The following is a 26,216-nucleotide window of genomic DNA, read 5'->3' on the forward strand; positions in this document are numbered from 1 at the left end:
ATTCCCAAGTTCTTTCTTAAATTGGAATGTAAAGTCCACACTAGAGTAGGGATGTCACGGTACCAAAATTCCAGTAGTCGGTACCGATACCATTCAAATTTTACGGTTCTCGGTACCAATTTCGGTACCACAGCAAAATCTGTTGGAACTATTTTTCTATTTTATTTAAAGGGTTAGTTCACCCAAAAATGAAAATTATGTCATTAATGACTAAGCGACGAGAATACTTTTTGTGCGCAAAAAACAACAAAAATAACGACTTTATTCCACTATTCATTTCCTTCTCTCTGGGCCTCGAGTTTTTTCACGTAGTATAACTGCGTAGCGCATCTAGTCGTTACTTTTGTTGTTTTTTGCGCACAAAAAGTATTCTCGTCGCTTTATAAATTTAAGATTGAGCCACAGTAGTCACTTGGACTACTTTGATGATGTCTGTATTACCTTTTCTGGACATGGACAGTATACCGTACATACATTTTCAATGGAGGGACAGAAAGCTCTTGGACTAAATCTAAAATATCTTAAACTGTGTTCCGAAGATGAACGGAGGTCTTACGGGCTTGGAACGACATGAGGGTGAGTCATTAATGACATAATTTCATTTTTGGGTGAACTAACCCTTTAACTATTTGAAAAAAAATATTGAATTCAATTCAATGACTTTATTTATGACGGTAATCATAAGTATATAATACATATAAGCATTAAAGGCTACATGCTGTTTAAACGTAAATATTGCTTATAAAAAAATCCCATGGAGACGTAGCTAAATCTACTGTACAGTAGCCTAATATAATTATTTCTGTCAATTTCTTCAAGTTAAACTTTTATTTTGACGGGTTGCCGTGAAGACCTTTGAGTTTCTGTGTCTGTATGATATGACGATAGTTTTTTTTTTTCAAATTAAACGGTAAAATGCTCATGAAGTGACTCTCAGAGCGGCTCTGGAGATGAATTTCATCATGTCATCATATCGTGAGGCAGCAGAGGCTGAAAACAGTGCGAGCATCACTCGTGCTTCAGTGTGTGTGTGTGTGTGTGTGTGTGTGTGTTTGTGTGTGAGGTAAATGAAATGTTCACACAGAGATAAGCATAATATGCAGGGTTAATATTTAAATAGTCTTTTTGCAGTTTAATATACACAGACACTATTTATATATCTACTATATCGTGGTATATATCGGCTACAGACAGTGCTCCAAGTAAAAAAGTTAGTCTGGAGCCCCGTGCTTAGATAAAAACACGAAAGAGACTTAAAGCAGCTGCCTATTAGTGAGTACCGAATATACCCGGTACTACAGAAATGCTGGTATCGTCACATTTTCCGGTACCGGTACTTTGACAACACTACACTAGAGGCTTAGTAACTACTAGCTAGATTGTATCTAACTCTGTACTTTATTCGGTTGAACCATTTGTTCTTAAGGTAGAACGAACCTAGTAGGTCGTCACTTAAGTCGCATAATATGATGTTTACCCTCAATGCAGCTTTCAAATACGTGAGCAAAAGTTGTGTTGAAAATCCTTTTTTGCCTCACGTAACTAACGGTAAAAATAATTTTCCATTAAATACGATACTACTTAATCATGAATGAAGTGTTTTTATATCTAATTATTACATGGCTCTGTGGAATGCTTGATTCTGATTGGTACATCGCGCCATCCAGCGGTATGTTATGTAAGGGATAATGTACATTCACCTGGTTGTTATCTCAGAATAACCCCCCGACAGGGTGATGAGGACCCTGACGCGAAGCAGAGGCGCGAAGCATTATTTTCAATTAATTGAAAATAATTGAGAAATATTGATCGGAGTTGAAATTTTTTATTAGGTCTTTAAACACAAAGCTTCCACGGAGAGAGCAGTTGCTAGCACAGCAAGTTCACACTAGATGGACATTTAAGAGATACGGTATACAGTCACACCACTTATTATACATCATTTCGCCACATAAATAATTATGAAGACCCTAACCCTAACCCTCGAGACTGCGCTCTACAGTCACGGCGGCCACTGCACTTGGGGGTAAGGACAGACGAGGCGAGAGGCGAGAGATAAGGAGACGGAAGGATAAGGAGAGACAGAGACGAGAGTGGGGAGAGAGGGAAGAAAAGAAAAAAAATCTCGGTCCACTTCCCAAAACGCACTACCTTTCGGTCCTCCACCAGCTGGATGAACTCCTCTGTGATGCCTGGCCGTGGTTCTGGATAGCCCTCGGCAGAGGGCCTCTTACTCCTCCGACGCATTATAACCCATTGTAATCAGTGATGCTGTCTACACTAGATGTGGCGCGACGCGGCATGACAAATTCCTGACATTAAACTCATGCCCTGTTTTATTTATAACATACTTCAAGCACTCACACTACTTCTGACTGGATTTGCAATGGTCGCTGTGTAGACAGCCTCAAACTATTGCGACGCGACAGCTGTCACGTCCAGTGTAGACATGGTGTAACCAAGTTTTGAAGCAGGATTTCCACTTTCAGAGTGGTTTTATTTTTTTAAGGATCATACCCAGTAATATAGTAGTATTATAGCAGCCATCCGCTGTGGCATCGATCATTGAAGACCCTATATCAGTTGACCACTAGAAAGTTCTCATCTATCACTCTTCATGGAAAGTTTTCAAAGTGTCTGGTATTTCTGTTGTGATCCCATAGTGTCCCATACCTAAAAGGGTAAGATTACTCTTACTGAAGAAAAATGTAATTGTCTTGTGGAATCAATCTGGTCATCGATGAAAGTGAGCTTTCGGAGTGACTTGACCGGACCCCTCGTGTGCTGTGGGACCAGAATCTTGATGTAGCTGAGCTGCAATCTACTTTGAAGCTCCAACCAGTCTGCGTCGCATCAGCAGTCTGTCTGGGAGTACAGACAGGGTCACCTGACCTCCTATCGATTTCATTCCATGACTTCCTGCTGTGACATTCACAATCCACACCAGTTATCCTGAAATCAATCTCACTGAAAGATTGATGTAGCTATAGAAATATTAATTGTCCTATAAGTACAAGACTGTTTCACTTCAACCGCGATGAGCCAATGACTGTTGCCGGCCATACTTTCTTTCTTTTTTTACTTTCCTCTTTTCTATCTTTGAGTCTCTCTCTTTCCCATTGTCTCACATAATAGAGCTGTTAAGTCGTGATGTCAATTTGTAGACCAACCCAGAAGGAGATTGTGTGAAATTGATCTAAGCATTTAATAGTGCAACCATCAAGTAGAAATTAATATTTTTCCCTTACACCTTGAATCATTATTTTTCAACAATGTTTTGAAATATATTTTTTAAAAAATGTATATATATATATATAAATTTTTTTTTTTTTTTTTTTTTTTACAAGTTCACAAATATCAAATATTAAGCTTTTGGGGAGCCACACATCACAATGATATTTTACAACCTGAACTAACCATGTCATAAAGTATGGTGTGTGTGTGTGTGTGTGTATGTGAGTGTATAAATATAGACATGCGCATTAAATATTTGCAAACATTTTGATGACTCAAATCAATCAATCAAATGCTCTCTGGATTGTTAAATACCCTGCCCGTTTCGTTATGTCCTGCCTAAACTTCCTGTTCCATAGGAAATATTGCAATAAAGAACAATATCAAGGGCTTTTAAAACTTTTTTTTTTTTTTGAAGCAGTGTCGTCTGCGACTGGTCTTAATTTATGGATAATGCATTTGGGGTTTCTAAATGAGAGGGCGATTCCATGTCTGCCTCTCTCATCTGTCCTTTTCAAATGTATGTATGTCAGATCTCTTTTGTCCTGAGCCAAAAGCCCATTTCACAGAATGACTCATCACTTCTGTCATTCTCCCCATTAACCTGTGAATGATACATATGCTCTAACCCCTTTTAGCCGCTATATTCTGCCTTAAGTACCTCATATAGTTCAATAGAGACATTTATCCACAGCCTCTACCCTTATCTTCCACATCAAATCTGTCTCACTCTCTCCCACTCATTTCCTGTTCTCTTCTTCTTATCTTTTCACATTCAGTTTCTTACTCTCTCTGCTTCTAATAAATAAATGCACGGTCACTTTCGTTGCTAAAATGTCTAACATGCACATTTGGTTTTATTTACAGCTAATTATACAACAAATTTATTTGGCAAATTTTATGTTTATATATTTTTTTACACTTATTTATGAATCATTAAATCATCCATATATCATCTAATCATCAGTTCATATATGTATATAAATATGCACTGATCTATCGCCAAAAATCACATGATTATATCCTGTCAATCAAAAGGGGGCGGAAAAACGTGTTCAGACTGCAACTCATGCTGCATATATATATATATTTTAAGCAATACATAAATATAAAATATAATAAACAATGCATAAATATTTAATATTTTAAACTAGGGCTGGGCGAAATGACCAAAATCTCATATCACGATGCAAGTCATCTCATATCCCGATAACGATATATATCACGACATAGTACCTTTTCTGTAAATTCAATCAATTAATAGTTTATATATATATTTACCACATGGAAAATACTTTCTTTTAGTATATATAAACTAAAAGAATAGTTGCTATATATAAATAGAGAGAGAGAGAGAGAGAGAGAGAGAGAGAGAGAGAGAGAGAGAAAATGTTTGATTAAGAATGTAGAAATATAAAATATGAATGAAATATAAAACAGTTTTCAAAAACAAATGATTACAGGCCCAACATAAACTATTGATATATAAAATGGCAAATGTAAACATTGTACTTTCAAGTTTAAAATGTAGCAGCAATCAGGGTTCCGAATCTGTTCAATGAACGTAAACAAATAAAGGAAATTTTGACAGGAACATAACCAGAAATCAAAATTTAAAATTTAAATTTAATCGTTCTGAACAGACGCACTTATTTGAAATGGCCATTAACTGGTTATTAAAGGGTTAGTTCACCCAAAAATGAAAATTCTGTCAGTAATTACTCACCCTCATGATGTTCCAACCGCGTAAGACCTTCGTTCATCTTCGGAACACAAATTAAGATATTTTTGATTAAATCTGAGAGTTGTCTCACTCCTCCATAGGCTGCTATGTGACCGAAACTTGCTGGCCCAGAAAAGTTATTAAAGAGATCGTTAATATAGTCCAAGTGACTCCAGTGGCTCAATCTTAAGTATATCAAGCGACGAGAATACTTTTTGTGCGCAAAAACAAACAAAAATAACGACTTTATTCCACTTTTCATTTCCTTCTCTCTGGGCCTCGTAGTGTTTTTGCGCTGCGCGTCTGTGTTGCACGTCATCACGCATCACACACATGACCGGCGTCGGCCAATAGTGAGCCTACGTGTAACACAGACGCGCTGCGCAAAAACACTACGCGAACCAACTAGAGGTCCAGAGAGAAGGAAATGAATAGTGGAATAAAGTTGTTATTTTTGTTTGTTTTTGTGCACAAAAAGTATTCTCGTCGCTTGATATACTTAAGATTGAGCCACTGTAGTCACTTGGACTATATTAACGATCTCTTTAATAACTTTTCTGGGCCAGCAAGTTTCGGTCACATAGCAGCCTACGGAGGAGTGAGACAGGGCTCAGTTTTCATCAAAAATATCTTAATTTGTGTTCCGAAGATGAACGAAGGTCTTACGCGGTTGGAACAATATGAGGGTGAGTAATTACTGACAGAATTTTCATTTTTGGGTGAACTAACCCTTTAACGTTATTTTATCGTTCTGTTAAATAATTAAATTTGGCAGTCAACCAATCACGAATTCAAATAGTACATACTGTGCAAATGTGATATTGACGCATAGCCAAGATCAACGTGAGTGAAATGCCCGCGCTCAGCTGTCAAGTCATCATAGGTAGCCTATGTCACAATGGCAATGCGCTGGCGTTAGTTTTCCCGAGGATATACTGTATATGTCACCAAATATCAAACAATTAGGCCTACATTTCAGTGAAAATGAATAGCAGGTAATATGCAACTTTTAGTTTTTTTAAACCAGCGAAAATTGCAGGATAGTGTAGAACATCGATTCACACAACGTCACATCACGCACTTAAAGTGCTTCTGTGAATGGAGGAAACAGAATAAAACTAAATATATAAAACTAATATATAGGCCTATACGCAAAATATAGGCTATTTCACTTAAATAATTACAGATTAACAAAATTTTTTAGCTGACCTCGGTTCATGCGACGGTTGTCCAAAGTTCACGGAAAGGAAACCGAGACGGCAGAAAATGGCATCGTGCTTGTTTTCTGTATTTTATGAAAGCTTTACAGGTTTGAATCATTTTTTGCTTCTATCCGTATGACCATAAATTACGGAGTAACGGGTTCCTTAGAAGGACAAAAATTCCTGTGATCGCGCCGACGCCTCACACGCGCACACGTTCTAGCATTGCTAACTTGACATCGCAGCATGTTCATTATCAAAATAAATAGTCAACCAAACATATAGAAAGTTAACCAAACCATGTCCATGCTACAGAGGTAGCCCCTCGTTTAGGAACGAGCTCCTTGGTTTGTCCCGGCTGGTCCTTCTCCTGCTCGGAGCCTCCCGGCTCTGTCTCCCCTTCACTCGCCATGTTATTCACGTTTCTGCCTGCATCCCGTGGTTGGCGTGTAAGATTGCAGTCATCCAAATGATGAACAAGTTTTGTTGTAAACAATGTTTTTTTGCGACACCACGATATATACAATAGAGCATAATATGAAACAATACATTTACATTTACATGTACATTTATTCATTTAGCTGACGCTTTTATCCAAAGCGACTTACAATTGCTATACATGTCAGAGGTTGCACGCCTCTGGAGCAACTAGGGGTTAAGTGTCTTGCTCAGGGACACATTGGTGTCTCACAGTGGATTCGAACCCGGGTCTCTCACACCAAAGGCATGTGTCTTATCCACTGCGCCATCACCACCCATACAATAGACTTTTTATTTCCATACGATATATATTGTCATATTGCACATCCCTATTTTAAACAATACATAAATATTGAATATACAAAGTCAACAAAAGCTAGACATACAGTAGCTAGAAAAATTATTTTGCCCAGCCCTAATATTGAGTGTGTTGTGTGCATGGCTGGCATTAATGGGTGTTTTTGGAGTCTTTTGGGAGATGGTAGTCTTTCGTTCAGCTCTGGCTGCTAAAAGCCAGGAAGCGTGAATGGAAACAAATAGAGTGGACAGGCTATCTGTGCCGATGATTTGATAATTGTGTTTATAGAGTTGGCAGGCTGAAGTTGACCAAGTGTCCAAGCACAAACGGAGGTAAAATCCATCCAGGGGAGACAGCAGCTGTCTCTCATCCACATCTTGTTTAAATGAAACAATGGAGCCATCAGTGGCACGCAAAAGCTGTTCTGAGAATTCACAAGCTGCCGTTGTGCCACAGCAAGAGACCGAGGGTAGTGCCAACTCTGGATGAGGTATTATTTTGAAGGGTGCGGATGTCTTTGTGAAGCACTACTTTGCAGTGGTCTTGGAATTTAAGCTCAAAGACAGTTCACTAAAAAATACATTTATATGTTGTGTTTTAGCTGTTTAGCACGCTACAGGAACTGAAAGCACCATAAAAGTAGGGCTACAAATAACGATTATTTGAATAATCTAAGCATTTAAGATATATTATAATTATAAGATAATATAAAAATAATATTATCTACAAAATTGTTATTGTATGAATGTATTGAATATATATATTGAATGTATCTATGTTGGCTATGTGCAATTATGTGCAAAAAAAGGGGGTTAAAATTTAAACTGGTCATTTTCTATTGTGCTTTGTCTGTTTGATGCGCATGCGTGTCACACTCACTGAAGTCAGAACATTGCTGTCAATATGAGCGTTTATTCAAAATGGAAATACTCACTTGACCTTGTAACATTTAGGATACAACCACAAAATGTAAGCTATTCACTAGTGGTCGTTGTTCTCTTTAGCTGATGTGTTGGAAGCAGGACTTTTATTTTGACAGCTCTGAGAACACCCATTCTCCATCTTCATTAGTGTACGGCAGGGCTATTCAATTGGCGGCCCGCGGGCCAAATGCGGCCCGCCAATCATCTCCATGAGGCCCGACGGCACCAACCTCCCGCCTCTTTTCCTGACGGTGCGGCTAATTCAGTTTGATACTCGCTCCGATTGACCTGAGAAACGTTTTACGTGCGAATATTTCAGCAGTTATTATATGTGTCCCGAATTTATGTCGACTGAACCAGCGATAGGCTACCAATCATTCGTGAATGAATCATTCTTTTGGTTCGATTCTAAACGCGCTTGCATAACGGTCTAAAACTATTCGGATTCATTCGGACCGCTCCGTCATCATCTGAAGCGGTTTCTCGTTCAGTACAGTATAACAACAAATAGCGCTGTTTTCAGTTGTTTCACTAGTCGTTTCAAAACGGCCCAGCACGGAGTTGCGTTTACTCCCGGTCCCGGACACTATATTAAACAGCGTTGCGACAACCAGTGGGAAGCGTTTCAGTTCGACAGAAACCTCTCTGTTACAAACCACAAACCACTCGATGATTTAATTAGTATTAAATCGGATGAAACAGCCTCAACATTCCCAACAAGTCTGATGAGGAAAGCAGGAGAAACATTGTGGCATGAACGAAATTAGAAAACTTTAAATCCCTTAATCACCCTTACAAACATTTACCATGAATGTACCAGGCCCGGCTCCACGGGGGGGCCAGGGTGGGCCTGGCCCACCCAATCAGAAGCTTGGCCCACCCTGGCCCCACACCACATAACAGCTAATCACAAAACTGTTCAATCTTTAATATTCAATTGCTGCTCTCACGCTACACACCATGTTCTTATGCAGTGAAACATACATCGTGGAGCAGAAAGGACACTGACAACGCGCTGACAGACAGGACAGATCAGGTTACTTTTAATATGAAACAAAGTCTCAACTTTCAAATTTGGTCATTTTTTAACGCAATTTAAAAAATAAATACCGTTTTGTGGCTCTTTATTATGTGTCTGACAGATCGCTGTAGAGCCTCAGTTAAAGCTGCTGGTGAACCGATCATCTCTTCCTTCTAGTTAATTTATAGCATCAAATAAACATACAGTAAATGAACATCAGAAGGAATGTTGTTTTAACCGTGGAAAGACGTCAGTACACGCCGTTATTCAAGTTCAAATCCTTCAACGTTAATCTACTCCTGACTGCTTTGTCGGACGCAGATGGCGGATTATGATTGGTCAGATCGCCTGTCAATCAAACTTCCTGCGAAGTTTGAATCTTCATGATGACTTGTAATCGAGAGTTACCACACTCTTTAGCCTAATAAAACACAACATGCACAGATTTCTTGTTCCAAAATGAAAACCTTGTGTTTTTAGCTCATGAAAAAGCAATAACACATGAAATGGACATGGGTGAGTTTGTAACAGAATTCTCTAAAATGAGTAGAAAGCTAATGTTGTAAATTATAGTGATGTAAGTAGATCTTTTTCAAGACCTGCCCCGTTTTCTTCAAATCTAAAGTTACTAAATTGATACTAAACTGATACAAGTGATACAACTGTTATTTTTTGCATTTTTATTTTTACATTCTTATGTATATTTAGATTTTTTTTTTTTTTTTTTTTTACCACACAACAGATTTGTGTGGTTAAAAAAAAAAAAAAAAAGATTCTAAATATACATAAGAATGTAAAAATAAAAATGCAAAAAATAACAATGGACAAAAATCTGTAATGTTATACTACATTAACAGACGTGAGAATAATTCTCAAGAAAAACAGCATTTCAGATAAAATTAACATTTTTAGTTTGTAACTACAGCTGTAGCTGATGTTGTAAATGGTATAGTGATGTAAATAGTTATTTTAAAAGACCTGTCCCTTTTTATCAAATCTAAAGTTACTTAATTGATACAGGATCTGTTAAGGGGTAAAAAAATAATAATAATATTACAAACGCAAAAAGAGAGAACGTAAAAATAAACATGTTAAACATTTTTATTTCTAAATAGTAGCAAAATATATATATATATATATATATATATATATATATATATATATATATATATATATATATATATATATATATATATATAAATAATAATAATAATACACCCGGCCCACCTGGACCATGACTTGGCCCACCTTTCATCTCATATCTGGAGCCGGGCCTGGAATGTACTGTAGTAATTTACCATGGTTGGGCAGAAATGTGCAATATTTATATTGAATACTATGTAGTAATAAATAAATATAGTATATATATATATATACACTATAATATCATATAGTATAATAGTAAATATAGTGATTTATATTGCGTTAGTTTTATTAGGTGGGTAGAGGAATATATAATTAATGCTTGTTATGAAATGATGTCAGTTTCTTTGTAAAGGTGTGTATAGTTTTTAACTTGTGTTTAGGCATTTTTTATACAGTGGGAGTGAGTAGCAAGTCTCACTGTCAGAATATTTTCATTTAAGCATAACAATTATAAATAAAATAATTATTATTTCTCACCAACAGCTATAAGTTTGTATAAATAATTTATTTGTTCCAAGGAAAATAGTTGTACACAGCTGTAAATTATCAAGTTTTTTATTTATTATGGTTTTATATATTTGCATAGGCTACTGTTGGGTACCACATTTCCAAGTAAATACCACACTTTTTTAGGGTTACTTTAACTTATTTATTGAAACTGTTATGTTTCAATAAATAAGATAAACCCCCAAACCAACCCACCGGCCCACCTCAACTTTTTGATTTGATAATGCGGCCCTCGAATGAAACTAATTGAATAGCCCTGGTTTACGGTCTCTGTTTAACAGCTCTGTCTAATACGTTATTAGATAGAACTTTTAAACAAAGAAAGTAAGTTGTATACGAAAAATTATTATAGTGTTTACTACTAGTAATAATGTAATTAGTAATAGGCAAACACTATAATACTTTCTCATTTACTGTCAGCATTCAGCAAATGTGTATTTATATAATTTAAACTAATCTAGGAATATCTAATAAACATTTCATTTCACAAACCTTGCAGGCTTAGTCAAATCAGTTAGATATTTTATGCAGTCTACAAACCGGATGCACATGCATCTGTCAAAGCACATGACAGGGCAAGCTTCAGTCAACTATAAGCTTTTGTTTGAAGATGTTTAGTGTGTACTTTTTCCGCAGCAGGGAAGATGCGTTTTGTCCATAGAAAATGTGTTGTTCCCTGCTGTAAAGTGACGTGACTGGCAGATGTTTTCTGTGCATTGTGAGTAGGCTTGATTAATCGATAAATAGATTATAAATACTAGATTTTTTAGGGCTGCCCTCGACTAAAACTTTTCTAGTCTACTAGTAATTGTTAATTTAAGCAATTAGTCGACTAATCGCACATGTATATTAATAAGCCATAGAAATCATAATAATGAGCCTTTAATTGCCTATATATAACACATAGCCTAATCAGCACTCAAGTGCATTAAGCTTGCTGCAGCGCACCGGCAAAAGTAATGATTATGAATGTATCGTGAAAAAACAGAAAGGAGACTGTCTGAACATTTTAATAATTTATTAATAATGTTTTCTGTGTTTCGGCTGCAGAGGTTTAAGTGGACGATGCTGACTCGTCATCTCCAGTAGTGGACGCCTATATGCACGTTTAAATTCTTGATTGACAGCCTTTCATTGATAGCCTTATATTTCTGTTTCAAATTAAACATTCAAATGGTTAATATTTCAGTATATTATAGTAGATATTTTACCAGTGCCTGATCTTTTTTTTGGAGACACTTAAAGCGTGAAATTGTCATTATGTAATTGTCCTGCAGCTCCAGATTGATTAGTCACATGGCATTCATAGCTGATGTCAGGTGAAATGAAATGTAAAATTTTCATTTTAATTCCGCTTTAAGCTTTAGTACCTGAAACAACGACAGCAGCGTCTAAAAGCCTATAAGTGCTCTGTTAGTTGTGGATAAATTAATGAACACTTCTCTTTCATACCTTTTAGGTGACCAGAAGTGGAGGAAGGTTTTTTTTTAACTGTTCCATATTGTTTTAAATTCATAGTAAAATGGCCATTGTTCATTCTGCATTCTTATTAAATGCTAATTCATTTATATAAGTAGCTGTGACAATAAATCAATGCTAACAGCATCTATTGACTCGTATGAATCAAGTTAGTATTATTATATAAGTCTGAACTTTAACCAGCGAATGCAAATGTATTAATAACTCTGTTTTTCTCCTCCAGCTCAGTCCTTCAAAGAGTTTTCCCAGCTGCTAAACACCATGGAAGAGGAGAGAAGGCGGCTGGTAAGTAATGAGTATGCATACTATAAATACCTTTATGGTTGAAACCTACTCTCCTGCGGGACCCAATGCAATTGAGTGCAGTGCGGGACAATATTTGATGGGAAAGTGCGATTGCTGGCGGTATGTGTGCGGGTTTTGGGAGAATAAAAGGCTTATTCGCTTAGCCTTCCCCTGCATGCTGCTGCTTCTGATTGCTTTTAGAGGGAAAAGCTGCCCATAACTACAGGTCTAGGATCAGTTTTCTCTGTAATAGCATAACAGGCGAAACAGATTTGGCAAGCGATCCAGTGCATATCTTTGTTTGTGCTCTGGAGAATGTCAAATGTTTCTATTCACAATATGTTTTTGCAGTGTTGAGTTGACAAAGCCTGAGTTGACAAAGTTGATACTAACATAACCTGACTGGGTTTGTTTGGTTTTGTTAAATTGAAAACAATCCTGTAACCCAGAGTTTGTTCATAGCTAGCTTCATGGTACATGCCCCGTGTTTCTGTGGGTGTGTGTGTGTGTTTCAGAACTCAGAGCAGACACACCAGTGAGATCCAGAAGAGACGGTATGGTTAACGTGTTTGACGTGTGTGGTCACTCGTCACATCTCGCAAGTGACATCCGGCGGATATCACATACCATTCCAGTAAAATGATGTGCATTTCTGGGAATTTAAACCATTATACTGTAGTTTAACACCAAAGGTTCAAGGTCAAGCCCTAGGGCCTTATTGACTTTCTAAATGTTGAAACACTTCCAGCAATATGCAGCCTCATTTATATATAAAGCCTTATAACATAACCAAAAAGATGTGAGAATTATCCAAAAGACTTAATAGCTCACTAAAATGGGACCTTAATGATATGTGTGGTTATCACACAGTTACCAGCTGCTCTTTTAAACCTTTACATTTTTAACTACATGGCATGAATAATACATCAGGGATGCACACAGTCTGTAACTACATTGGGTTACAGACAAATACTAAATCAAGCCATCCGGGTTTTTTTTTAATTGGTCATGATGTCAGGTAGCTCCACCTCTCATTTTACAGATTATGCTGCCTCTTAGGATACCTGACAATTGACAGTTCTAATGGTGCATTCACATTAGTGACATTTCAGTAGAATTTTGCAAGCAGAAATGTCCATCGTCTACTGTCAGTAGTGTAGCGATGGATGAAGCACAGCTCACACAGAAGTCACTTTCAAACCAAGCAGATTCTTGTTGGTCAATGCAGTGAATATATTGAACCCAATTGAACCTGTTGTGAAATCTGCATCCAGAAATCTTTCGTCCTCATGCAAAATTCACAGTTGCGTGGATTCCTAATGAAATTACCTATTGAAATTTAATGAATTTCACCTGCAAAAATTTGCAGTTGAGATCATATTCTTTCTCTGTTGTGATGTATATGGCTTCTTGAGCAAGAATGTAGAGTTGGAGCTGATTATGTCCATTGGGAATTGATTGGATTGTTGGATCAGTGTCATGTGAGAGGTTGCTGGAGTGGAGGCAATATTGCCCAGCCCTTGCGTCATTGCAAACAATCCCAAAATTCATCAGGATGAAAAAAAGTCAAAAAGATGGCAGAGTCGATTATACATATACTTTATTCCAGTGGCAGTATACAGTCTGACATATAGCTCAGTCTAATTTAAATTGGGCTATTTAGAGCTAACTAGAATATTACGTTATCAAACTCCATTGGAATCAAGATTAGATATCAGTTAGGATGTTGTCTTGGAAGACTGCTGTCAGTGTCAACATAGGCAGTAGACAACATGGAGGCTAACTGTGTTTATGCATTTGTGTTTGTAAGTGGTCCCAACAGGGAGCATTAATGTTTGGTTCCTTTAAAAATGTTTGAAGTTACAGAAGATAAAGGAAGTGTGATAAAATGACTAATGGTTTGTTTTCGCGACCCTTGTTGTTGTTTTTCCAGAAGAACTGCTCCTTAACGTCTTTGTCTCGAGTGAAGCTCTAAAGGTTCATTCGTATACTGCAACCCCTGCTCTCTCACTCTGATCTCCATATACGGGGAAAAGCAAAGTCTGTTTCATTTCAGACAGTGAGTAATGGGCTGAATAGAATAAAAAAGGACCTTTAAAATATACATTTCCTCTTAAATGCATAACTCATGGATTTATGGCTGGAATAAACTCATTTGTGTGGTCTCACACAGTCAGACACTTTAGTTTTATTGAGAACAAAACACTTTTGAGGCTAGCTGCCTCAGTGGATTTGATTTCATTTTCCTCTCCTTCATCTTAAACATCTAATCTCTTTTTTTTTTCTTTTTTTTTTTTTTTTGCAGTCGTCATGCATAGTTTGCTGCAACGACACTCTTTGCAAGGAAGAAACTCGGAAGATTTAGACTGAGAGGAAGCCCACAGTACAGAAAAAAATCTCAAATGAGATATCTTTATTATCTTTCACCTAGACAGCAATGAGGTTGAATGGAGATCAAATGAAGGTTTAAATGTACAGTTACACAAATGCATGTGAAATTATTTTGGACCTGGCAAAAACAAATATGGGCAACTGGATACAGTATGTCATGCTGTAGGGGTCCTCTTTTTAGTAAAAATAAATTATCATAAATAATAATATATATTTTATATACAGTGAGGAAAATAAGTATTTGAACACCCTGCTATTTTGCAAGTTCTCCCACTTGGAAATCATGGAGGGGTCTGAAATTGTCATCGTAGGTGCATGTCCACTGTGAGAGACATAATCTAAAAAAAAAAAAAATCCAGAAATCACAATATATGATTTTTTAACTATTTATTTGTATGATACAGCTGCAAATAAGTATTTGAACACCTGTCTATCAGCTAGAATTCTGACCCTCAAAGACCTGTTAGTCTGCCTTTAAAATGTCCACCTCCACTCCATTTATTATCCTAAATTAGATGCACCTGTTTGAGGTCGTTAGCTGCATAAAGACACCTGTCCACCCCATACAATCAGTAAGAATCCAACTATTAACATGGCCAAGACCAAAGAGCTGTCCAAAGACACTAGAGACAAAATTGTACACCTCCACAAGGCTGGGAAGGGCTACGGGGAAATTGCCAAGCAGCTTGGTGAAAAAAGGTCCACTGTTGGAGCAATTATTAGAAAATGGAAGAAGCTAAACATGACTGTCAATCTCCCTCGGACTGGGGCTCCATGCAAGATCTCACCTCGTGGGGTCTCAATGATCCTAAGAAAGGTGAGAAATCAGCCCAGAACTACACGGGAGGAGCTGGTCAATGACCTGAAAAGAGCTGGGACCACCGTTTCCAAGGTTACTGTTGGTAATACACTAAGACGTCATGGTTTGAAATCATGCATGGCACGGAAGGTTCCCCTGCTTAAACCAGCACATGTCAAGGCCCGTCTTAAGTTTGCCAATGACCATTTGGATGATCCAGAGGAGTCATGGGAGAAAGTCATGTGGTCAGATGAGACCAAAATAGAACTTTTTGGTCATAATTCCACTAAACGTGTTTGGAGGAAGAAGAATGATGAGTACCATCCCAAGAACACCATCCCTACTGTGAAGCATGGGGGTGGTAGCATCATGCTTTGGGGGTGTTTTTCTGCACATGGGACAGGGCGACTGCACTGTATTAAGGAGAGGATGACCGGGGCCATGTATTGCAAGATTTTGGGGAACAACCTCCTTCCCTCAGTTAGAGCATTGAAGATGGGTCGAGGCTGGGTCTTCCAACATGACAATGACCCGAAGCACACAGCCTGTAAGAAGCTTCTCTGTGAGCTTCTCTGTAAGAAGCATATCAAGGTTCTGGCGTGGCCTAGCCAGTCTCCAGACCTAAACCCAATAGAGAATCTTTGGAGGGAGCTCAAACTCCGTGTTTCTCAGCGACAGCCCAGAAACCTGACTGATCTAGAGAAGATCTGTGTGGAGGAGTGGGCCAAAATCCCTCCTGCAGTGTGTGCAAACCTGGTGAAAAACTACAGGAAACGTTTGACCTCTGTAATTGCAAACAAAGGCTTCTGTACCAAATATTAACATTGATTTTCTCAGGTGTTCAAATACTTATTTGCAGCTGCATCATACAAATAAATAGTTAAAAAATCATACATTGTGATTGCTGGATTTTTTTTTTTTGATTATGTCTCTCACAGTGGACATGCACCTACGATGACAATTTCAGACCCCTCCATGATTTCCAAGTGGGAGAACTTGCAAAATAGCAGGGTGTTCAAATACTTATTTTCCTCACTGTATATATAGTTTGTATTTTGTATTGAGCCAAGAGATTTAGGGCTAGATTTACTAAAAGCTAGCACCAGCGCAAACTCTCTTTTGGTGTTAAACTGCTGTCAGGATTTACTAAAGACAGGCAGTGAAAAATTTGCGCTGAAAAGGCGTAGACATGGTTATTTTTGCGGCTGACCTTATTGCATATGCATTCGTAGGAGTTTCTCTTTCAGACGCAAAATTTATGGGAGGAGAGTATTTAAATTAATCATGAAAGGTGATTTACTAAGGTTTGCGCTAGTCAATTTACTGGTGTTTGTGCCATTATTTACCGCCTAAAAAGATCATGTCTTAAATCAGATGCTAATTTGCACTGTTCTTGGTAGATTGCGTTGGTCACATTATGTAAATGATCCAGCTGCGTCTGTGTTTTTTAATTTGCGTGTCGTCAGTAGATCACGTGCAGAACTGCGCTCTCACGCTTATTTGCCCTGTTTAGTAAATCTGGCCTCTAGATCTTCTGTTGGTCAAATGTCTTTTTTACTTGTTTCATTTTGTGCCAGATGGTGTTAAAAATAGACTATTTTCACTAATGTTTTGTTCTTGGCTCATTATAGAGTATTATTTTAGCAAAATACTTCCTTTAAATCATTTGTGGGTTAAGTATCCTGTGTATTCTATTTGTGAGTTGCTGCCTTGAGCATTGAAAATCAGTCATTTATGAGGTTGCATTTCAGTTAGAATTCCGATGTTGAAGACAGCGGTACGTAGGCGGTAGACAGACAGGCTAGGTTTTGAAATGAAGCCATTATCTTTGTTTACGTTGTGTGGCTCGCTGCTCCTGTCCATTCTCTGTTTCAGCGATTGACTTTCCACACCGCTTAATCAGACATCCACTAAACCAGGGCCAGCTTTGGTTAATGAGAAACCACATGGAATGTAGCTGCAAGTCAACGAAACTTTCCACTTTATTTAGTCATTCACATTCTTTTTTCATGTTGTCTTCAGCTTAGTGTTTCATCACTTCGGCCTGTAAGATCTCAGGTCTCATTGCTCCATCTAGCAACACCTTGTGTCATACATTTTTGAACAAAGGAATATAAGAAAGGGAGGAAGAAGATTTTCCAAATATTTTCCGTGGTGGAGTTGCTAGTGTATTCTTTATCTCCTGAGTCCAATCAGTCATGGAACGGAACGCTCCGCTGTCAGACTGAATCCGAGGCAGCCGTATATACATGCAAACGTCAGTTCTCTTCAGTCGAGTGGGATTGAAGCCGGGCCCTTGTGATGCTGTTAAACTGTCAATAATGCTGACCTATTGACGTGCCAATGAGAGCAGAATTGTGATTATCTGTCCACGTCTTCATTAGTATTTCTGTTTTGTGGAGATCAGAATGCTAATTGACATTTCAGATTTTAAGATTTCTGTCTGCAACTCACAAAATCACAACTGCACCAAAAGTCTAAACCTCTGACATGCACAAAGACAGCTTTATAAACACATAATCTTTATTATTTACATTGAATTTGGGACCAGAAAATCCCTAGAAACCACCTAGCAACACCTTAACAACAACACATAACAGCCTAGCAACCACTGTAGATTAACCAAGGCTAGATTATTGTAATGCTGTTATGGGTGGTTGCCCTGCACGCTTAATAAATAAATTACAGCTGGTCCGAAACGCAGCAGCTCGAGTTCTTACCAGAACCAGGACGTATGACCATATTAGCCCGGTTCTGTCAACACTGCATTGGCTCCCATTAAACATCATATAAATTAAAAAATAACCACTAAATGGTTTAGCTCCGCAGTACTTGAGCGAGCTCTTAACGCATTATAGTCCTTCACGTCTATTGCGATCTCAAAATTCCGGCCAGTTGATAATACCTAGAATATCAAAATCGACTGCTGGCGGTAGATCCTTCTCCTATTTAGCACCAAAACTTTGGAATAGTCTTCCTAACATTGTCCGGGAAGCAGACACACTCTGTCAGTTCAAAGCTAGACTAAAAACACATCTCTTTGACCTAGCACACACATAACACATTATAGACTTTTATAATTCAATGTTAGGCTGCATAGATTGGGTCAGCCGGGACCGGGAACACTTCTCCTAAATCCTGATGTACTCGTTACATCATAAGAAGAATGGCGTCTACGCTAATATTAGTCTCTCTGTTTATCCCGAGGTTTACCGCAGTCCGCCGGATCCAGGCCGTATCCAGATCTGATGAAGGACCTGCATCTGGACACGTAGACAACGCAGTCCTGAAGTGTCAACTAGTCTCTCCCCTGTGTTTCTCTGAAACACAGCAAAACCAATGTTACTCACATATCGAGAAGAAATAAAGCAACCTCGGCGTCCATTTTCAGGCCTTTCCACTCCTTTTAATGGGTTAGTTCATTAATTACTCAGCCTTATGTCATTCCAAACTCCTAAGACTTTCGTTCATCTTCAGAACACATCTTTTTGATGAAATCTGAGAGCTTTCTGTCCCTCCATTGACAGCCTCCGCAACTGACACTTCAATTAAAAAAGTTCATGAATGAACAAAAAGTTCATAAAGAGATCGTAAAACTAATCCATTTGAATTGAGCGGTTTAGTCCAATATTTTCTGAAGCAACACGATCACTTTATTTGTTGAACAGATTGAATTTAGACTTAAAAATATAAATATTTCACAATATTACAATAATTCAAAAAAGCTGTTTTCTATGTGAATATATTGTAAAAGTAATTTATTCCTTTGAGCTGTCTTCAGTGTCACATGATCCTTCAGAAATCATTCTAATAATTTGCTGCACAAGAAACATTTCTGATTATTATCGATGTTGAAAACAGTTGTGCTGCTCACTGTTACTGTTGTTCAGTTGTTACTGTCACTTGAATCATTTTAATGCATCCTTTCTGAATAAAAGTATTCATTTCTTTAAAAAAATCTTACTGACCCCAAACATTTGAACAGTAGTGTTTGTATGACAACGGAAATGATGTGTGAATGGATGGTTGAGGGAATTAACAAATAAACTCAAAGCAAACCCAGCAGCCTGCATCAAATTTCTTCTGCGGCTTTGAAAGTGTGTGCTTTCACAGACTAGAAATTGAAACAAAATCCTCTGTCCTCCAACCCCCCGCGTCCCCTAGTCACATCTGGAGTCAATCAACAACCCAAAATAGAAAAGACACTGAGCGATAAGAGGCTGCTTTTGCTCACTGCCTCACTGATACATGTGTCTCATATTAGTGCCACTTCCTGTTTGAGTGGTTTATTAACTCAAATATATATTTTGGTGCCAGTATTAATTTAAGGAAGTTTTGGAATGGTTTGAATGGTGAAGCTGGGTTATTGCCACTAGACAGGCATGACGGTTTTATTACCGTCATGATGGTTTGTTTGGCTCAAAGCCATAGAAGAAATTGGTATCCGTGTGCGAGTGTGTGCCAGCCACCCAACTGTGTTATTGTGAAGCACAGACTTATCAAATTCCACCGTTTTAAAACGAAGGCTGGTTTAATTCCCCTGGTGTGAGACAGCAGAAAGAGAGATGGAAAGCTTGTGTGTGTGTGTGTGAAAGAGAGAGAAACTGTTTTGTGCTCTGCATGGTTGGAGATTGTTCAAGGCCGCTGAGTTCTGATGGTATTCAGGGGCCAGGGGCCTGATGCTGTGGTGCTCTTTAAAGGTGATCATATCCTTTAGGGAAATCCTCTTTAAGCTTTTCCAGAACAAATCTGTCCTTAGAGCCGATAATGTTGTGAAAGCAGTGAAATTCAGTCCCCTTTTTTTCGGTCTAGCCAGGTGTGGTTATCTTCAACCTGCACCCTGTTTAGTAATTTCCTCACTTGCTTAACGCCGTTCCTCTTAGCTTGTTTTGTGTTTTAGTCAGCTCAAAGCATGCTTTTACATCCCGTCTTACATTAAGGCTATTAAGAAGACAGGTCCTCAGCAGCTCAGCTGTGTACATTCGTGTAATCTTGAGTTACAGGGAACTCACTAACATTTATGCTTACATTGTGCCCTAAACCACTCACAGCTTATTATACCCTCATAAGCTTCGATTTGACGTGATTTGCATTCAAAGGTGTTTTTTTTTTTTTTTTTCATGAGCTTAGGTTTGACATGCAGTTACTGTATAGTAGCCTGATGTCGTCATACTCGGATTCTAGTCAGAATATGAGTCTGATACTGCTCCATTGGGCTGTGATTAAGGAGCGTGTTTCAACCGAACCAGGAAAGAAAATGCCTCTGCACTCAATTGGATAGACCTACAACCAATCAGACAATGGTGAAACAATGTAATTGATACTAGGGGTGTGCGATATTGACAAAAAAATGATATCTCGATATTTTCTCAAAAAACGATTATTAGACGATATTTTGCTGAGTGTGTTTATTGTGTTGGTACTTTGGCAGGTTTAGGACTGTCGTGGACAGCCAACTCTGGTTTAGGACTCTGTGTGGTGGTCAGTTCACAGCAGTGACAGAAATGATTTTTTCCAATATGTTTCAATTGATTTTTACCAATGGGCATTTTTACCCATTTTTAAAACCTATTTATATGCATGCATCATCTTTTGTGTCAATTTCATAAATTGAATCAAATAAAAATAAGACACAATAGGGCTGTTACCAATCAAATGAATTCAGTATCAACAAAATTCATTTTTGCAATATTGATATTTAAAATTATTTAAAACAAGAAAAGATACTTTAAATGTGAATTTGAAAAATGCCAGTAGGTGGAAGCAAGTCACTGTTAATGAGCGAATCATTGAGATTCAACCGATTCATTCAAACGGCTGATTCATTCAAGGAAAGAAGCATTTGACTATCTAAATTTATCCTAGTCAACTGATTCGTTCAAAAAGCTGATTCACTCAGTAAGGAAACTCGTTGGCGAAATAGAGCAAAAACAGGCAATATGGTGTATAAAATGTAAGTCAATTAATATTAACTTCTTGTTTATTAAACTTGTATAAAATCAATATCACATGTGTTATCATGCTGATATTTGGAGAAAAACTGCACTCTTGTGATATTTATTACTAAGACTAAATCACGCAGTAAAAGCGTGCACTCTAAATGTGCACCCGCACTAGTCTAATCTACAAGACTACATTACGTAGAGTATGCATGCACTCTCTGGGTGTGTGTGAGGGATAGGCTATAGCCTACTCGATAATGTCAAATCGCACATAGTTAAAACAACAATTACGATATTATCGCAGACGATATCACACACACCTAATTGATACTTTGATATCTTTATTTGAAGCGACTTTCAAAAGGTGATTTTATTCCATTTTGATCGCTACCGTAGACATCAGTGTTTATTTTCAAACTTTGAACTTCTGTGATAATTTGAATAATTGTAAGACAGAAAAAAAATTATACTGTTTTATGTCTTGTATACATGACAACTGCTCTCTCTGGCTCAGATTTGAATTTTTCGCTGTGATTGTTTATAAATATATATATATATGTGTGTGTGTGTGTGTGTGTGTGTGTGTGTGTGTGTGTGTGTATATATATATATATATATATATATATATATATATATATATATATACTGTATATATATATATATATATATATATATATATTCATGTGTGTGTGTGTGTGTATATATATATACACACACACAATTTTGTTTGTTAAATATGATAAACAGTTTTTGTTAAAATATTTGTCTCTACATTTTGCAGTCTTTTATGATTTTTTGCAGAGATTTATGCAGTGTCTCCCTTGTTTTACAGTTGGAATAATATTTATTTGTTTTATTTATTTGTTTTATTTTGCAGTGCCGTTATGAGAATTTGGCAAGAAAATGTCCTTAATTGTCACGAAAATGATCTTGAAAAAAAATGTGATCAAGCAGTACTAACTCTTGATCTGTGTTTATGCAAAAACTGTAACCTGGTTTAGGCTAGACGTGGTGAATTGTCCAATCTCCTGGAGCTTTTGTTTATCCTCACTGTGATTGCGTTCCGCGGTGTGGGCACACTGTGTGCTGAGGCCAGTCTTATGGAATGTCACATCGAGCGTGACTACAGTGAGGGTAGACGGGCAGAAAAGAAGCGATTGTTTCCAAGGTTTACTGAGTTTGTTAATGGGACTCAAGAGGGCATTTAAAGTGAGACACACACACACTAAACTATAATGTAACTCCAGGACTTGAGACGAAATCACTGCCTACAGCTAGAACCAGACAACAGGGAAGTTTATTTGAGGTTACTGTAACTAAGACAAATGTTTCTTTGAATAAAAGACCCTGCATACCTCTCACAGCTGGAGCAAAAAAACAAACAGAGGGAACATAGATTGATGGATAACATCTATGCTACCAGTCAAAAATTTGGAATAATTAATATTTTTTATATTGTTTTTAAAAGGAAGTCTGTTATGCTCACCAAGGCTTGTATGTTGAATAATACAGTAAAACAGTAACATTGTAAAATATTATAGCTCTTTTCTATTAGAATATATATATATATATATATATATATATATATATATATATATATATATATATATATATATATATATATATATATATATATATATATATATATATATTTTAATGTAATTTATTCCTCTGATAGCAAAAGCTGCATTTTCAGCAGCCATTACTCCAGTCCTTTTAAAAGTCTTTCTAATATGCTGATTTGGTGCTCAATTATTATTGGCAAATACACTCACCGGCCACCTTGCTAGGACCAGGTTGGACCAACTGCCTTAATTCTTTGTGGCATAGATTCAACAAGGTGCTGGAAACATTCCTCAGAGATTTTGGTCCATATTGACATGATAGCATCACGCAGATAACTGCAGATTTGTCAGCTGCGTATCCATGATGTAAATCTCCTGTTCCACCAATCCCAAAGGTGCTCTATTGGATTGAGATCTGGTGAATGTGGAGGCCATTTGAGTATAGTGAACTCATTGTCATGTTCAAGAAACATTTTTGAGATGATTTGAGCTTTTTGACATGACCCTTTGTCCTGCTGGAAGTGGCTATCAGAAAATTGCACTCTGTGGTTATATAGGGATGGACATGTTCAGCAACAATACTCAGGTAGGCTGTGGAGTTTAAACGATGTTCGATTGGTACTAAGGGGCCCAAAGTGTGCCAAGAAAACATCCCCCACACCATCACACCACCAGAAGCTTGAACCGCTGATACAAGGCAGGATGGATCCATGCTTTCATGTTGTTTATGTCAAATTCTGACCCTACCATCTGAATATTGCAGTAGAAATCGAGACTCAACTGACCAGGCAACATTTTTCCAATCTACTATTGTCAAATTTGATGAGTGTTTGCGAACTATGGCCTCAGTTCTTAGCTGAAAGGAGTGGCATACTGTGTGATCTTATGCTGCTATAGCTCATCTGCTTCAAGGTTCGATTTCAAGGTGCTTTCAGAGATGCTCTTCTGCATACCTTGGTTGTAACAAATGGTCATTTGAGTTTCTGTTGCCTTTTTATCAGCTCGAACCAGTCTGGCCTTTCTCCTCTGACCTCTGGCATCAACAAGGTATTTTCACCCACAGAACTGCCGCTCACTGGATATTTTCTTTTTTTTTGGACCATTTAACTCTGTAAACCCTAGAGATTGTTCCCAGTAGATTAAACAGTTTCTGAAATACTCAGACCAGTCCATCTGGCACCACCAACAACACCATTTTCAAAGTCACTCACCTTTCTTACCCATTCTGATGCTCAATTTGAAATTCAGCAGATCGTCTTGACCATGTCTACATGTAGTTGTTTGAATGCATATGAGCTGCTGCCATGAGATTGGCTTTAGATATTTGCGTTAACAATCAATTAACAGAATAGATGTACCTATTAAAGTGGCAGGTGAGTGTATATTATTGGAACTATTTTTTAATAATAATCTTATCAATGTTGAAAACGATTTTTGGCGCTTATTTTTTGGTGGAATCATGAATTTTCAGGTTTCTTTGATGAATGGAAAGTTAAAAAACAAACAAAAAAAAAACAGCATTCATTTATTAATTCCGAACTTTTTACCAGTAGTGGATTTACCATTTATAATCATTTTTGTGCCATTTCTTTCTAGAACAAGTAAAATATCCACCAGGAATTGAATGGAATACCTATACATTTTTAGACCAGAGGGAAGCTACCTGCCACAGTTCTCTATTTTAACATCCCATCTATAAAATCTGATTTGGTCACAAAACACTCTTCACCTCATCACACCGCCAATGAGAAGTTTGAGTGCAAGTTGCTCTACCTTGAATGAGGCAGCCTTTGCAGTCATGAGCAGAAAAAACCCTCTTATCTGCTCATCTACTCTGTCCGCAGACTGTCGCCTCAAGCCTCAGTGTGTGAAGGATGTGAGGGTTTGTCCAGGAAGCAGGTATTAGGCTGCATCAGCACCTGAGGTGATAGAGCGACTCAGTAAGATTTGTGTCTCGCTGTGAGCACACTTAGCATAATCGCAACTTAATTGATATGTTAGAAAATGCTGTCATGGAAAATCTATACAAGTTCATCATAGAAATTAGATGTCCCCTGCTGGTGAAATGCCTAATGGATAAAGCTATAGAGCCCAAATGGATTTCCCTCTTTTTAGGTTTATGGGTAGAATGTGTGCTTCAAGATCTGTTGAACGCCATCCAAATGAATTCAGCAGACTTTCAGCTCAAAGCAAATTTTTGCAGTCAACCTCACTGACACCAATTAGTGTCGTATATAGATCACAGCAGACTGCTCTCAAATGCCAGGAATGAACCAGGTGCTTTTGTTCCTTGCGGGCATTTACTTTGATATCTTATGAAAAGTTTTTCTGAGTAACTTGGAAGAGTTGATGAGTTTATCATATGATTAAATAAAAGTTATGATTACTAACAGCTTAATATATTGTTCAGTTGTGTTGAAGTACTCGAGACCGGTCAAGACTCCAAATGCCAAACTTCCTGCTTCAGATTAGCCTAAATCAAAAACTTATTTTGAATTTGATTTATTTTGTTAATTAGAAATTAACGAGGGAATGTATAAAAAAAATGACACCAAAATGAATATAAATGACCACAAATTTCGAGATATGATTGCCAAAAATTAGTCGTATGAGATCTTAGTTTTTATTTTATAACATATTAAGCAAAATCGCAAGACCATGAGAGCTGTTTCACAAATACAGTATGAGCACAATTGCAAACGTGATACTGATTTCAAGCAAATGTTCAATAAACAACATTTTATTTTTAAAACACTTATCTAAACATTATTTATTCAGTTGTAATTGTACAAATTCAGATGCAACTTCTGTGCCACCTCTACATTGCAAAGCAGAGATGTGCACAGGAATTTTGAGGGGCAGTTGCTCTGACCTGAAAAAAGGGTACCCCCCCCAAAAAAAAAAAAACTCACGGGCTATATGAAGGACTGAGAATAACAGGGTCTTTATTAAAGAAGAAAGAAGTAAAGAAGTAAAGAAGTAAAACACTGAAATACAGCACTCAATCACCTTAACTACTACTAATAATAACACAGAAAACCATGACTTGAGACATATTATGGTCTTATTATTATTTGTAAAGATTTCAAAACGTCAGAGATGACAGGTTTATGATATGTAAACAGTATACAAAATGTATTAACAATACGTTAAATGTCACCAAAATACACATGAGAAAAAGAGTTCCTCATATTATTGTTTATTGTTTTTTATTTATTTAT

The 26,216-nt window shown here is 37.4% G+C and overlaps 1 protein-coding gene across 8 annotated transcripts in view; it reads left to right on the forward strand.

Annotated features, from left to right (window-relative positions):
- arhgap42b (Rho GTPase activating protein 42b) overlaps positions 1 to 26,216 on the forward strand; it is a 147,355-nt gene that overhangs the window by 43,241 nt on the left and 77,898 nt on the right. For all 8 annotated transcript variants that reach the window (XM_084123901.1, XM_084123903.1, XM_084123902.1 and 5 more), the window contains exon 3: positions 12,237 to 12,298. In XM_084123901.1, the coding sequence (XP_083980027.1) occupies positions 12,237 to 12,298 (62 nt within the window). The remainder of the gene's footprint in view (positions 1 to 12,236; positions 12,299 to 26,216) is intronic.

Source organism: Abramis brama (assembly GCF_963993115.1).
Source record: "Abramis brama genome assembly, chromosome: 9".
Taxonomy (NCBI): Eukaryota; Metazoa; Chordata; class Actinopteri; order Cypriniformes; family Leuciscidae; genus Abramis; species Abramis brama.